This window comes from Leopardus geoffroyi, chromosome D1 (assembly GCF_018350155.1).
Source record: "Leopardus geoffroyi isolate Oge1 chromosome D1, O.geoffroyi_Oge1_pat1.0, whole genome shotgun sequence".
In the NCBI taxonomy this organism is placed as follows: Eukaryota; Metazoa; Chordata; class Mammalia; order Carnivora; family Felidae; genus Leopardus; species Leopardus geoffroyi.
This window is the reverse complement of record NC_059329.1, coordinates 61,293,655-61,308,123: the sequence shown is the minus strand read 5'-3', so window position 1 is coordinate 61,308,123 and position 14,469 is coordinate 61,293,655. Positions and strand designations below refer to the sequence as shown.

Sequence of the window (14,469 nt, the reverse complement as noted above, 5' to 3'; positions counted from 1 at the left end):
AAAATGTTGCTATCTCCTTTAATACTTGGTGTAATAAAGATTATTTTGGTTACACACAAATGAAACTTACTTTGGTTAGATTAAGTAAACAGAAAAACAGTATGAGGCATGGCATACATTCAAGCAATTTAAATATCTGTGACTCAGGAAGGACACAGCCAGGCTAATTGCCCCATATTGGGTCATATTGTTAAAACTGCATCAATCTGTTACAGCACTTGATATTCTGATTAACAGGGTTGAAATTGTGTCAGGGAAATTCTCAAAAAAGATAAATCGTGGCAAATGGTCAAGATTATGTTCACTGGATTCATTTGGCTCTTTTATATAAGCACCTGCAATTTTTCTAGTTTATTGGTTTTTGCACACCAAACATTCCTACTAATTCCATTCTATAGTAGCTGGGACAAACTATCATCTATAAATCTATCTGTCATAATTCCTGCGTGTAATCCCTTTTCTCTCTAGAGAATATTCACCTGTCAATTAATAAAAGACCTAAAATCTACCCCTGGCATAAGAGAATAAAAAATTGCATCATGAGCATAATAAATGGTCTAGTGGTTGAATTAATTGAATGGAGTGTCTTGAAAATATTTATATTGTTATCATTCTCTTTACAAATGTATATGGCTGTTTCTAGATTCTATGTGTAACCAGGTAATTATGATAATATACATTTTCTAAGGAAATTATGCTTTTATTATTTAAGATATCAGATTGAATAACTGAATGGCTAAGTGGGATAATGAAGTATTTTGCAGTGCAATGCTTTGTATAGAAGAAAATGCCAGATACTTAGATGACAAAAGGGATAGTGATCTTCTCTACTATTTTTTTCTTGCCATTGTGTTTTGCCACCAAGAGCCTTCTGCAGCATCAAGATGATTAATGAATAACTTATAAGATAACATTTGACATTACGAAAATAATTGCAGTGCATATTTGCCTGATGATATTTTGGCTTCTGGTTATCTTACAGATTCTGCAAGAAGGCAGAGAATGCTTTCAAAAGGCAAATAACCACTCAAGACTTTGTCAAACAAGGTAATATGAGTAATAGTGTATCCTAATTTATAAATCCACGTACAAGTGAGAAAGATGCTTTAGTCGTATTGTTGCAATTCTAGGCAGGAACAAGAGACCTTCTTGTTTTTGGAGCACCAGATGCTTGCCAGAAGACTAAATTCCTGCCTCCATTAAGGTTCCAAAACAGGATAATGCTTCTGTTCTCAACTCCTAATACAACCTTGTTCACTCATTCATTCATTGTTATATTCACTTATCTCCCTACCAACTGTATTTTACTGAGAAGAAATATTTTAATTTTGAATATATCTGGTTTCTAAATGTTTAGAGTAAAATATATTTTATGAATATAATGTAATACTAATAATAAATTTAAGAAGTGAATATAGTAAATAATAATTTGTAAACTCAAAATTTAGATTATCTATGTAGGTGTTCATTTAAAATAGTTTTATTGGCATGTAAAATGCAAAATCTAGTATGCAATAGTTTAAACACATTTCCGTTAGCAAATAAAAACTAGTAAGACTTCGTTTTTTAGAGCACAAAGACTAGGAAAGGTCAACATATATTTTGAATTTGAAGTGTTAATTTTTAAAGATGATTAGCAATAGTTAAATGTTACATATACAATGTGTGGCTGATGGTAATGCTCATTCTCAAAATTTTAATTTTTCCTATCAATTTGATTTAATTATTTATTGCAACAAATATTATCTAATTTTGATGTTTACATAGCTTTATTTTTAGTTGACATTTTTTATTCAAAGTGAATATGCTAAAAGGACAGGGGCAGTTGGCAATTAGAATCAAGAACTAGGATAAAAGGGGCAAACAGACATAGTTGAGTGAAAACCAGGGAGCAGAAATAAATTGTAGATGTGCTCCATATGACTGAAATTTGAAACACTAATTTTAAGTTAGTAAGATCTCTTTTAGTAGATGACATGGGGGTTCATGACATGTCAAATCTTTTCCTCGATTTTCTTTAATATCCAAAGTATCCTTTATTCAGTGATTGATTCATTTATTTAATCATTTACATTCAATAAAGACTTGGTGTCACTTTTATACCAAGCATATATTCATCTTTACAAGTAGCAAACTCTTCAAAGCACAGTTGCTATACTAGGTAGAACCAGATAGGTAAAAATAGATTATTATTAAGACTTCCACAAATACACGAATACTGGGAACTATAACACATTTTTTAAAATCTTATTTGTACCCTTTGCTTACTTTTTGCCTTTGCACAAGTATAGCCAGACAAACTAGAAAATTCAATTACATTTGCAAGTTTTCTATACAACCCTATGCACAGCCATTTGTTAGCTAATTTCAGAATTATAAGGAAAGATAGTTTTGTATATTGAAAGGAGTTCTGGATAAAATTAAGAGACCTGAATCTGTAGCTGTTTCTTGCTACCACAAATTTATAGGTAGCTACACCTAGTGAGTTATATTGTTACATAAGTGAAATACCTCATAGCCAGGAATACCAAGGATAGTACTTTTTTACATTAATTTTTTAAAAAAAATTTTTAATGTTTATTCATTATTTTTGAGAGAGAAAGAGAGAGAGAAAGAGAGAGAGAGTGTGTGAGCAGGGGAGGGGCAGAGAGAAAGACACAAAATTTGAAGCAGGCTCTGTCAGCACAGAGCTGGATGTGGGGCTCGAACCCACAGACCTTGAGATCATGACCTGAGCTGAAGTCAGACACTCAACCGACTGAGCCACCCAGGCACCCCAGTACTTTTTTACACTTAAAGAAATCGTATGTCCTAAATTATTATTAAGATACATTTTACTCAATGGATTATAATCATTGACATCATATCACGGTATCTGGGGTATTTCAAAAATTACTGAGTCTCAAATTTTTATAAAATTAAAATTATTTCTAAAAATTAAGAGAATAAAAAATATGCAGTTGGCCTTTTCTATTCCTGAGCAAACTAAATTTCTTAGTAGGGCAGACATGTGTATAAACTTTAAAATATGATGCTGATCGCAATAAGGATTGATAAGTTCTGCTTTGAACCCTAATATGCTCTTATATCAAGATAAAATGTTTTCCATCTTGAAGAAGGAAAGAATAGCAGATATATAAACACATTGTTATAACAAGAAGGGCAATATAAGATTTCCAAACAAATACAGAGTATCAAGAAGCAAAGAAACATGAGTTTGATTTATTTATTTATTTATTTATTTATTTATTTATTTATTTATTTTCTGTGAGAGAAAGGGAGAGAGAGCAGAGGAGGAGCAGAGATAGAGGGAGAGAGAGAGAAAACATAGAAGGCTCCATGCTGCCAGCACAGAGCGCAACATGGGGCTCAATCTCACAAACTGAAGATCATGACCTGAGCCTAAAACAACAGTCAGAAGCTTAACCGACTGAGCCACACAGGCACCCCTGGTTTTAATATATTTAATGAAAACTTAATGGGTAAGTGCTCATGGAGGGTTAGGATTAGAAATGAAAGGGAATAGATGGAAATGATTTCTAAAACACTCAACACCTACATATACTGATATTTAAAGGTAATTTATGAAGCACATGTTAAGTTGTATAGTCCCAAGGACCCCAGCTCTCTCCTTTAAGCACTTCTCCTGATACTCTGTGGATTCTATACCTCCTCTTTCTCTTTTGTTCACAACTGTGATGCCAGCATACCTAGTGTGGACAAACAAGTATATGTTTACATCATTTAGATTGATGCCATCAATGTCTAAGATCATGCCTTAAGACATAGTAGAACCGGTTTTTGTGCGGAGAAGTAGGTAGAGGACTCCTTGGCGAATCTGTTTGGTCTTCACACTATAGATGATTGGATTGAGCACAGGTGGAACCAATAAGTAGATGTGAGCCATGAAGATATGGATCAGTGGGGAGGAGTGTTTGGCAAAACGATGGACAATAGATAGCCCCATCATAGGCACATATAAAATGAGTACAACACAGATGTGGGACGCATACGTGTTGAGAGCCTTAAGCCGCCCTTCACGTGATGCAATTTTTAATATAGAGTGAAGGATGTACACATAAGACACAAAAATACCCAGAGAGTCCATTCCCCACAGCACAACGACAAGAAGCAACCCATATATAACATTAAACAGGGTGTCAGCACAGGCAAGGCGGATCATGTCCTGGTGCAGACAGTATGAATGAGAAAGGATGTGAGAGTGGCAGAAAGGAAAGAAGGCCAGCCGAGCCAGAAGTGGAATCATGGCACAGGCACTCCTAAGCAGGGCTGCAATTCCAATTTTCGTGATAAGTCTTGGGGTGAGAATGGTAGCATATCGTAGAGGGTGGCAGATAGCCACGTAGCGGTCAAAGGCCATGGCCAAGAGCACAGATGATTCCGTGAAGGAGAAAGTGTGAATGAAAAACATTTGGACCACACAGGTACTGAACTGGATTTCCCTGGAAATGGACCACAACACCCTGAACAGTGATATCATGGTGGGCATGGACATGCCCATGTCGGTGAGGGAAAGCATCGCCAGAAAGTAGTACATGGGCTGATGGAGCCTGGGGTCTGTCCGAACAATATGCAGGATGGTGCAGTTACCCGTGATTCCAACAAGGTACAGGAGACAGAATGGAATGGATATCCAGTGGTGGAATTCCTCATAGCCAGGGATACCTGAGAGATAGAATGTGGAGGACAGGGTATTACTGGAGTTTAAGGTTGTCATAGAGCTCGCTGTTAAACCACAATCCATTTTCAGGATCGTTCCAGTGAGGAAGGCAATGATAAGATCAGCATCTGAGTCAGGAAAAGAAAACAAAACAAAACAATGAAACTGCAGTACTTTCCTATAAGCACTCTTGAATTCATCCCCAAATTTGTGCTTTTTCTTTCTATATTTCACTGCTGAGTATTGTGTGTTAAGTAAGATATCTTCTTTATAACCACAAGGAGATTCCCTCCTGACTCTCAGATGCAGACTCCTTGACATTCTCAAAATATGGACAATCTTCTCCTAAAGACACAACCCAGACCAGTCCACACACAATCTGATCCAGATTACATTCTTCATTTTATAATTTTCCTCTAGAATTTTCTTGCCAAGCACTACCGATATTTTTTTGTAAAAGTGTTTATTTCTCTTTCTTTCTTCTCTTTCTTTTCTTTTCTTTCTTTCTTTCTTTCTTTCTTTCTTTCTTTCTTTCTTTCTGAGAAAGAGACAGGGAAGGGAGGAGCACAGAGAGACAGGGAGAGAGAGAATCCAAAGCAAGCTCCTTGCTATCAGTCCAGAACCCAATATGGGGCTTGATCCCAAGCACCCTAAGATCATGACCTCAGCCTAAATCAAGATTTGGATGTTTAACTGATTGAGCCACTCAGGCGTCTCAGGGCTACTGATCTTAACATTAGTTTTATTTTTTAACGATTTCTGCTGTGATTTACACACAATGTCTTTTTCTGCCTAAGCTTCCCAGCTTTTTCAATGATACTAGAACACCATATGTAGTTTCTTTACAGAATTCAGGCAAGTATGGTTCAGCAGCAATTATTACTATAAGCAGGTCTTACTAACATATCCACAGTTAAACCACATATAATTGAGGCCACATGCCTGGTCTGGGATTAGCAATCCCAGGAACTAAACATGGCTTAAAGTAGACTTAATTAAAACAATTTTGAATTTTAAAATTATAATAATGAACTATGTAATTTTTAAATGTAATTTTCTTACTGTAATAAAATATATAATTTAAGCAAAGTACAGCTGCCTCTGACTCTGATTATAAAGATTCACAACCTTCTTTCTATTATGCTTCAGATCTGATCAGTCATTTAGAGAGTGGTACCTTGTACAAAAAAAAAAAAAAAAAAAAAAAAGAAAGAAAGAAAGAAAAGAAAATAGAAAATAGATAGGGTTTGTGGAAAGATTAAGTGGAAACTCATGCTTCAAGGCAAAAACAATACAAATAAACAAAAAACTATAGTGATCAGAAAAAGCTTCTGACCTTGATCCTAAATCTTTCCTACTAAGAACAAATGAGAAAACATATTTCCCCCAGCAGATTCCAGTATTTATGTGCTCAGGAAAAACATCTCTGAAGTAAGAAAGAGGAGCCACCTCTCAAAATCCCCATCAAGCGTCCATCAAGTGCCAAGAATCCTTGCTCACCAAAATGCTGTTTTGAGAATTTACAATCCATGAGACAGATTGCTTCCCCTTGTCAATGAATAAACTGGTATCTTCCTGTCTTGTGAAGTCTACTGTCCCACTTTTGGGGGAACTTCAAATCCCCTTCAATCTTCTCTAGTTCCATGCAGATAAACCCTGATTGTAGCAGATATTTGGCTGGAGTGATAAATAATGATAATTTTCTAGGAAACAGAAGACCCATAATGTAGAAATCAAACAAGCAAGTTCCAGAGAAAAATTCAGTCTTTCTGACGAACTCATATAACAATTCAATAGTGTCCACGTATTGAATGACCTGGTGATTAAGGTCCTGCTATTTTCCTCAATCTGCCTGGCTTATTACCACCACCAATCCCTGCCTCTCTTGCCTGGGGCTTGTCTGTATAAATGACATTGTCTGGCTCTAATGCTTGCTCGATTTTCAAGTTGAGCAAATGACTTATTTCCTTCTGTACCAAAGGAGCCTCATCTGTAAGCTGAAGATAAAATCATTGACAGGATGGACTAAGATTAAAGGAGATATAGTAATCAGAATACTTAGCATAGATTCTTTATATATAGTGACCATAAAATAATGGTAATTTGATGAAGACGACATATGACAACAACAGTATTTCTTTGACAAGTCACAGGAGGTAGGAAGCTATGAGGACATTCTGAAGTATCCTTCCAGAAAGGAAACACCCCAGAGTGGGCACCTCACAAAAGTGACCTAACCTGGTAACCTGAGGGGTGGGAATGATGCCAGTTTCATCTCCATCTCATCCAGTTGAAAATTCAGTGGAGCCATAATATAAATTACTTCATAACCTCTTTCTCCACCCCCAAAGTATTTGGGTAATCATGATGGCCTTACTTCTATACTTTTCATTCTACTCAGTGTCAGTTGTGGAGAAAAAAAAAAGTCAGAGCCCAGGATGAAATGGGAAGTCTCTCCAAGAACAGGAATGAGGTCTTTGGGACTACAGGGAGCCTGGAATCTGAGCAGCCATGTTACTGTTCTCAAATTGCCACAACATATAATCACTACATTCCATATATTCACTAGTGTTTGCTCTGCCTGTTTTTCCACAGCTCCTTACATGCTGGCCTTGGTTCAATTTTTGTCCAATTCCTCTTGTTTCTGATCCTATATTTCAAATTTATTCACATGGTCTTGTGATGTCTTCTACCACTTCCCAGAGAAGGAGGATGGATTTTGAGGAGTCAGATTATAGACTAAAAACCCAGAAAGAGCTACAATTTGAGGTTTAGACTCTGATTAATATTTTTTTCTTCTTTTAAGTGTTTATTTAATTTTTTGAGAAAGTGCAAGCAGGGGAGCAGGAGAGAGAGAGAGAAGATAGAGAATCCCAAGCAGGATCTGTGCTGTCAGAACATAGTCAGAATAGTGCTTGATCTCAGGAACCATGAAAAAAAAAAATAACCTGAACCGAAATTAAGAGTCGGACACATAACCGACTGAGCCACCCAGGCACCCATAGACCTCTGAGTCATAATTAATGTCATATTAAAAACCACTGATACTTGGGATTGGAAGAGACCTTGAAGGTTATCTGGTACAATCCTAATCCCATTCTGGAATCCCTATTATGTTACACCAGAAAAATAATCCTTCACCCAGTATAAGCATCATATCCCACCCATGGACACAGAGACCACCTACCATAAAAATCTAGGGCATCCTAGGCACGTCCAGCCTGAAAAGCCTGAGTCTGGCTTGAATGCTATAGGAATGAACATGAACAATGAAGGTATTTTACTGAAAATTTATCCTCTGATGAACTGAGAATGTCTCTCTTCTCCAACAGTGTTCTGGTCCTCCTTCCCACACTCTGGGTGTCCACCCTCCTCTCTTTTGTCTCTCAAGTGCCCCTCTGTAATTTCCTCTTACGCTCTCACTTTTATTTCCCCCAGGACTCACTCATGTACTTGGGAGAATAGTTCCACTTGTCATCAGAGACCATTCTAATTCTCAGAGGAAGAAGGATCAGTTCATAAGTCTCCTCCAGTCCTTCAAGATATGAGGCCCTGCAATAAATGCAAAACAGTATCTGTAACCCTGTCAGTGCCACCATTTTAGTTTGTTTTTCTCCACCACTCCAGCTGCAGCAGGATTGAGAGTTTGGGAATGCAAGGGCAAGAGGGCTATTGAGAGTATCAAATACTATTGCATCAATGTCTAGAAGAAATGAGGTAGCACAACCGGAATTTTTCAGGAATTGATGACCTCAATATAAATAATAGTTTTTCTAAAGAAAATGTACTCAATTACTAAAGAAATTCACCATCCACTGATATTCTATGGAAATGAGACATTATCTATACATTAACAGTTGCAAACCCTCACAATTCCATCTTCAAATGTCTTCTCAATGGATTGCCAGGCAAATGATATGAACTTACTGTGTTCACTGGATGGATGTTTCACAATTCTCCTTATACTTAATTTATTTGATATTAATTGAAATCACTTTGATATCATATAAATTTGATATAATCAAGGATCCCAAATTAAAAGATTTTCAATAGTCGATGTATCCATACTCCTTTGCCATATGGTCTATATATTCCTCAGGTATACAATGGAAGGAAATAAGAACACAATTTTATTTTCCACTGCCCACATCTTTGACAATATTAGGTCATAAGTTCAATTTTGAATGATTCACTATGATGGGGAGAATGTGATGGGCAGATATCCATATTCAAGCACTACCTAAATCACAAGACTGAGAGTGGATATAAATATGAAAGTCAAAGTGGTTTCTGTGAGACGGGCATGCTTTGTCTATTTCCCAGATCTTCCCTGCTCTGTGTGTTGACCATAGTGGTTGCCTCAATGGATCCTTTCACTATCTGGGTTCTCATTTGACTTGGTCAGTGATGGGAACTGGAAACAGGAATACAGAAGAACATACAGTTTAGATATTTACTCCCCTGGGTTCCTATCAACCCTTCATGATGGCTGTATCTCTCTACAGAAAGGACAAGTGTATATCAGGTGTCCTTCTCCACATGATGCCTTTCCTGAGTTTAGGTAAACTCTTTTTCCTTTGCCACTTCAGGACTAGTGATGGTAGCAAACATCTCATCTGGAATACTATAAAATAAATATATATACAGATAGAGATAAAAATATGAATACAAATTTTCTTCATTTTCCTAAATATTGCGTATATATTTTTAATGACTCCTGACCTCTTTATTAAATTCTTGAAATTATCCAGTTTGAGGGTGGCATCTGTTTCCAAGAAAAACTTAATTAATACAAAGGAGTCATGTCTACCTGGTATACATTTCTGTTACTCTCCATCTCTGTGTTGATCACCTTCACTACCACTCTCTGGGAGTTTATTACATGCCAAAGTTTTTATGTGTGTAAATTTTTCTTCATTGTTTTCTTACAAGAAACACGATGTCCATTTTTTTTTATTAAAAAGGACAAAATGTTTTGTTTTGTTTTGTTTTTTCAAAATTGAGGGTCAACTTAGAGAAGCCAGCTACTTAAGTGGATAAGAGAAAACTTCAGATAAATTATTGCATGCTTATTTTTCTTACATACATCAGTTAGAAAAAGCTGGCACTGAGAAAAGATAAGAAGACAGAGTGAATGAGCCTAGGGAAGAAGAAGAAAAGAGGCCTCTTTCACAAAGAAAAGTTGAATCAATTCTTCAAGTGGCAATGTACATAGAGCAGAGTAGATGGGAATCATCTTCCCAGAGTAGAAGGGAATTGCACTGGAGCTTAGACTTTTGTTGTGGGAAATAAGACCACGTGGTCAGAATGTTAAAAATAAGGTCTTTGTCATGTATCGACCTTAACTGCATGTATATATTTATTCTCTAGCATTCTGTTTTCTCTAGCATTCATCTGTGCCTTTGCTACAAAATCTGCTTTCCCATCTCATTTCGTCTTTAAAGTGCATTTTTCACAGATTTTTTGCTTTTAAAATCATTGGAAACTACAATCTGTTGTTATTTTTTTCATTGTTACTTGAAATAATTTTATTCCTTAAATAAAAAAAAATTAAACTATGGTTTGACAAAGTTTTTAATTTTTTCATTAATTGTTTTTATATTTTTTCTTCTTTTCAGGGAATCCTAGCCATAATATTGTATAAAAGGTGTTTATTTATGTTTTTCAGCTTCCCATTATTTAACCAAAGGGAGTTTTGGGGGGAATGATTTAAAATAGTATTTGTACAAACATTAGTTTAGATTTTCTTTGAACTGACATGCTAATTGCCTCAGATACATTCTATTCTCCAATTGGAGTGTACACCTTTAAGCTTCAGTATTAAAAATGTGTTTCCTCTTATTTCTTAGGGAATTAGATGGGACAGCAAGAGTCTTGGGAAGTTTTTGGCATCTCTCTTACTCTAGTTTATATAAAGTTCTGAAGACATTTTCCTTACTAGGAATGTACACTTAACCAAGGGATTTTGATATAATTTTAATCCTATTTCATCATAGGTATACAGCCCTTTAAGTGTGAAGTGTAGATTGGTCTTGTGAAAACTATCTCAATTAATTCATTGCCCAAGCTTTTTCTGACATTCATTCCAATGGAAGTAAAGGAAACAAAGAAATGCAAACTTCTTATTTATTCTATACCTAAATTGAAGCATCTATTTTATTATGATTTAGCTCAAAATCTGGAGAATAAGGTCTACTTTGCATCAATGGAAAGAAAATGTACCTGGTTACCATTGCCCACTCTTTTACATATTACCTCTGTTACCTTTGAATATTAACTTCTGTAAGTCTTAGCTTTAATATGAAAAAATTGGACTTCTCAAACCTGAATATCAAACATCTCCATATTTTTTGAAACCTGAATATCAAGTATCTCCATATTTTTTGAATGCAATGAATTTCCTCTTACTAAATCTCCTTGTACCAGGATTTGGAGATGCTTTCAAGCTAGGAAGTAATGATAGAAACTCTTATAATATTTTTCTTTTTTTTTTTTTTAATTTTTTTTTTCAACGTTTATTTATTTTTGGGACAGAGAGAGACAGAGCATGAACGGGGGAGGGGCAGAGAGAGAGGGAGACACAGAATCGGAAACAGGCTCCAGGCTCTGAGCCGTCAGCCCAGAGCCCGACGCGGGGCTCGAACTCACGGACCGCGAGATCGTATATTTTTCTTATAGACACATGTAGAATTTATTTTTTATTTTCATTTTTAATTAATGCATTTAAATTCAAATTAGTTAGCATACAGTGTAGTATTGGTTTCAGGAGTAGAACCCAGTGATTCATCACTTACATATAACACCCAGTGCTCATCCCAACAAGTGCCCTTCTTAATGCCCATCACCTATTTAGTCTATCCCCCCCCCAATTCCCCTCCAGCAACCCTCAATTTGTTCTCTGTATTTAAGAGTCTCTTATGGTTTGCCTCCCTCTCTGTTTTTATCTTATGTTTCCTTCCCTTCCCTTATGTTCATCTGTTGTGTTTCTTAAATTCCACATATGAGCGAAATCATATATTTGTCTTTCTCTGCCTCACTTATTTCACTTAGCATAATATACTCTAATTCCATCCATGTTGTTGCAAATGGCAAGATTCCATTCATTTTGATTGCCAAGTGATATTCCATTGCATATATATACCATATGTTTATCCATTCATCAATTGATGGACGTTTAGGCTCTTTCCATAATTTGGCTATTGTAGATAGCACCACTATAAACATTGGGGCACATGTGCCCCTTCAAATCAGCATTTTTGTATCCTTTGGATAAATACCTAGTAGTGCAATTGCTGGGTCATAGGATAATTCTATTTTTAATTTTTTGAGGAACCTCCATACTGTTTTCCAGAATGACTGCACCAGTATGCATTCCCAGCAACTGTGCAAAAGTGTTCCCCTTTCTCCTCATTCTTGCCAAAATTTGTTGTTTCCTGAGTTGTTAATTTTAGCCATTCTGACAGGTGTGAGGTTGTATTTCATTGTGGTTTTGATTTGTATTTCTCTGATGATGAGTGACGTTGAGCATCTTTTCATGTGTCTGTTAGCCATCTGGATGTCTTCTTTGGAAAAGTGTTTGTTCATGTCTTTTGTCCATTTTTTCACTGGATTTTTGTTTCTTGGGTACTGAGTTTGATAAGTTCTTTGTGGATTTGGGGTACTAACCCTTTATCTAATATGTCATTTGCAAATATCTTCTCCCATTCTGGAAGTTGCCTTTAGTTTTGTTTATTTGTTTCCTTCCCTCTGAAGAAGCTTTTTATCTTGATGAGGTCCCCATAGTTCATTTTTGCTTTTATTTTCCTTACCTCCAGAGACATGTTTAATGAGAAGTTGCTGCGGCAAAGTCAAAGGAGTTGATGCCTGTTTTCTCCTATAGGATTTTTATGGTTTCCTCTCTCACATTTAGGTCTTTCATTCACTTTGAATTTATTTTTGTGAGTGGTGTAAGAAAGTGGTCCGGTTTCATTCTTCTGCAGAGACATGTAGAATTTATTAACTATCATGTACTTATTATGCACCAAATGTGCTCAAGAAATTCTAAACAAGTTGTCTTTAGAATGCAGAAAATGGATGCGAAGGTCAAAATAATAGACAATCTTATCCCATTTAAGTGTGAGTAAGTCCAACCCTTTTGTGTGATAGTACCCTTAGGAAACCTTGGCGAATCTGCTTTGTCTTGATGTTATAAATGATTGAGTTAAGTACTGTTGGAACTAAGAGGTAAATATTGGCCATGTTCATGTGGAAAAAGGGGGAGGAGTGTTTTGCAAAGCAATGCACTAAGGATAGCCCGATCATGGGCACATATAGAATGAATACAGCACAAATGTGGGAAGCACATGTATTGAAAGCTTTGAGCTTCCTTCCCTAGGATGCAATGCCTAGCACAGAATGGAGGATGAATGCATAAGATAAGAAGATTCCTAGAGAATCTACACCCCAATAAAATCCAACAACAAACAAACATAAAATGTTGAATGAGATGTCATTCATCATTGGATGACATGGATCCAATGTCCATGGATCCATCTGGATGACATCTTGATGCAAGCAGAAAGAGTGAGAGAGAACATGCGAGTGACAGAAGGAAAGTGTGGGAATACAAACAAGAATAACAGGGAGGACAACAGAACATCTGATTATAATGAAGACCCCTATGTACACAGTGTGCTGTGGAGTGAGTTTGCTGGAATACCTCAAAGGATCACAAATGGCAACATAGCGGTCAAAAACCATGGCTAGAAGCACAGCTGACTCCATCAGGGAAAAAGTATGAATAAAATACATCTGGGATACACAAGCATTTACCTCAATCTTCCTAGTATCAAGATTTTTTAGTACTAGAATATTTCTTAATACTGTGGGCAGGGTAGAGATAGACAGGCCCATGTCAGTAAGGGACAGAATGGCCAGGAAGTAGTACATGGGCTTGTGGAGACTCTTGTCTATGTGGATGGTGTGAAGGATTGTACAGTTGCCCACTATTCCAATCAAGTAGCACACATGAAAGGGGATGGAAATAAAATGATTAACATTCTTGGAGCCAGGAATCCCAGTGAGGTGGAATGAAACAGACTGTTCCATACTGGAGGTAGAACCTGTCATGAGTCTGTCCCAAGTAGCCACTTTCCTACCACAAAAATGTGGGTTCCTAGAAGGAAGACAAATACACAGTATGGAGAAGACAACTCATATTTCTACCTTAGTTTTTTTTCTTTTCTCTTATTGTTTTGTAGACACATTATCTACACAGTTTGAAAAATGGTTTTGAAAAATTGCCCAAAGTCACCACCCTCTTTTAATATATTACTTTTTGGTCTTTTAAATGGTTTATGGTCATTATGTTTTTTTCTGTCAATATTTTATTCTACTAATTCTGGATTTTGAGTCATTCACAGGATATTCTTCCCTCCTCTAAATTTATAATGTATTATCCTATCTTTTCTACTAATATTTTGATAAATTGGTTTGTTTTTATTTACTTGTAGATTCATTTACTTGCCATTTATTTTTGTGTATGTTATTAAGTATGGATATTTTCCAATACTCTGATCTCTCCATGTCAAGCATTAATTTTCCTCAGACAAGGACACTTTATAGAGAAGGAACATTGGAAGGGGCGCCTGGGTGGCTCAGTCCATTAAGCATCAGACTTCGGCTTAGGTCATGATCTCACAGTTGGCGAGTTCAAGCCCTGTGTTGGGCTATGTGTTGACAGCTCAGAGCCTGGAGCCTGCCTCAGATTCTGTGTCTTCCCCTCTCTCTCTGCCCCTCCCCTGCTTGTG

The 14,469-nt window shown here is 36.4% G+C and overlaps 2 protein-coding genes across 2 annotated transcripts; both read right to left on the bottom strand.

Moving 5' to 3' along the window:
* Positions 1-3,778: 3,778 nt before the first annotated feature.
* On the bottom strand, positions 3,779-4,738 carry LOC123600427 (olfactory receptor 51L1-like). The gene has a single exon (XM_045482486.1). It carries the CDS (start codon positions 4,736-4,738, stop codon positions 3,779-3,781), a length of 960 nt encoding a protein of 319 aa, XP_045338442.1.
* An 8,052-nt stretch (positions 4,739-12,790) lies between these two features.
* Positions 12,791-13,768, bottom strand: LOC123600426 (olfactory receptor 51G1-like). Its single transcript, XM_045482485.1, is given in 1 exon segment — positions 12,791-13,768. A coding segment is annotated over 1 exon segment (978 nt).
* Between the last annotated feature and the right edge of the window lie 701 nt (positions 13,769-14,469).

Excerpts from the sequence above, each read along its gene's own strand:
- LOC123600427 (XM_045482486.1), bottom strand. The coding sequence starts at position 4,738 with ATGACAACCTTAAACTCCAGTAATACCCTGTCCTCCACATTCTATCTC.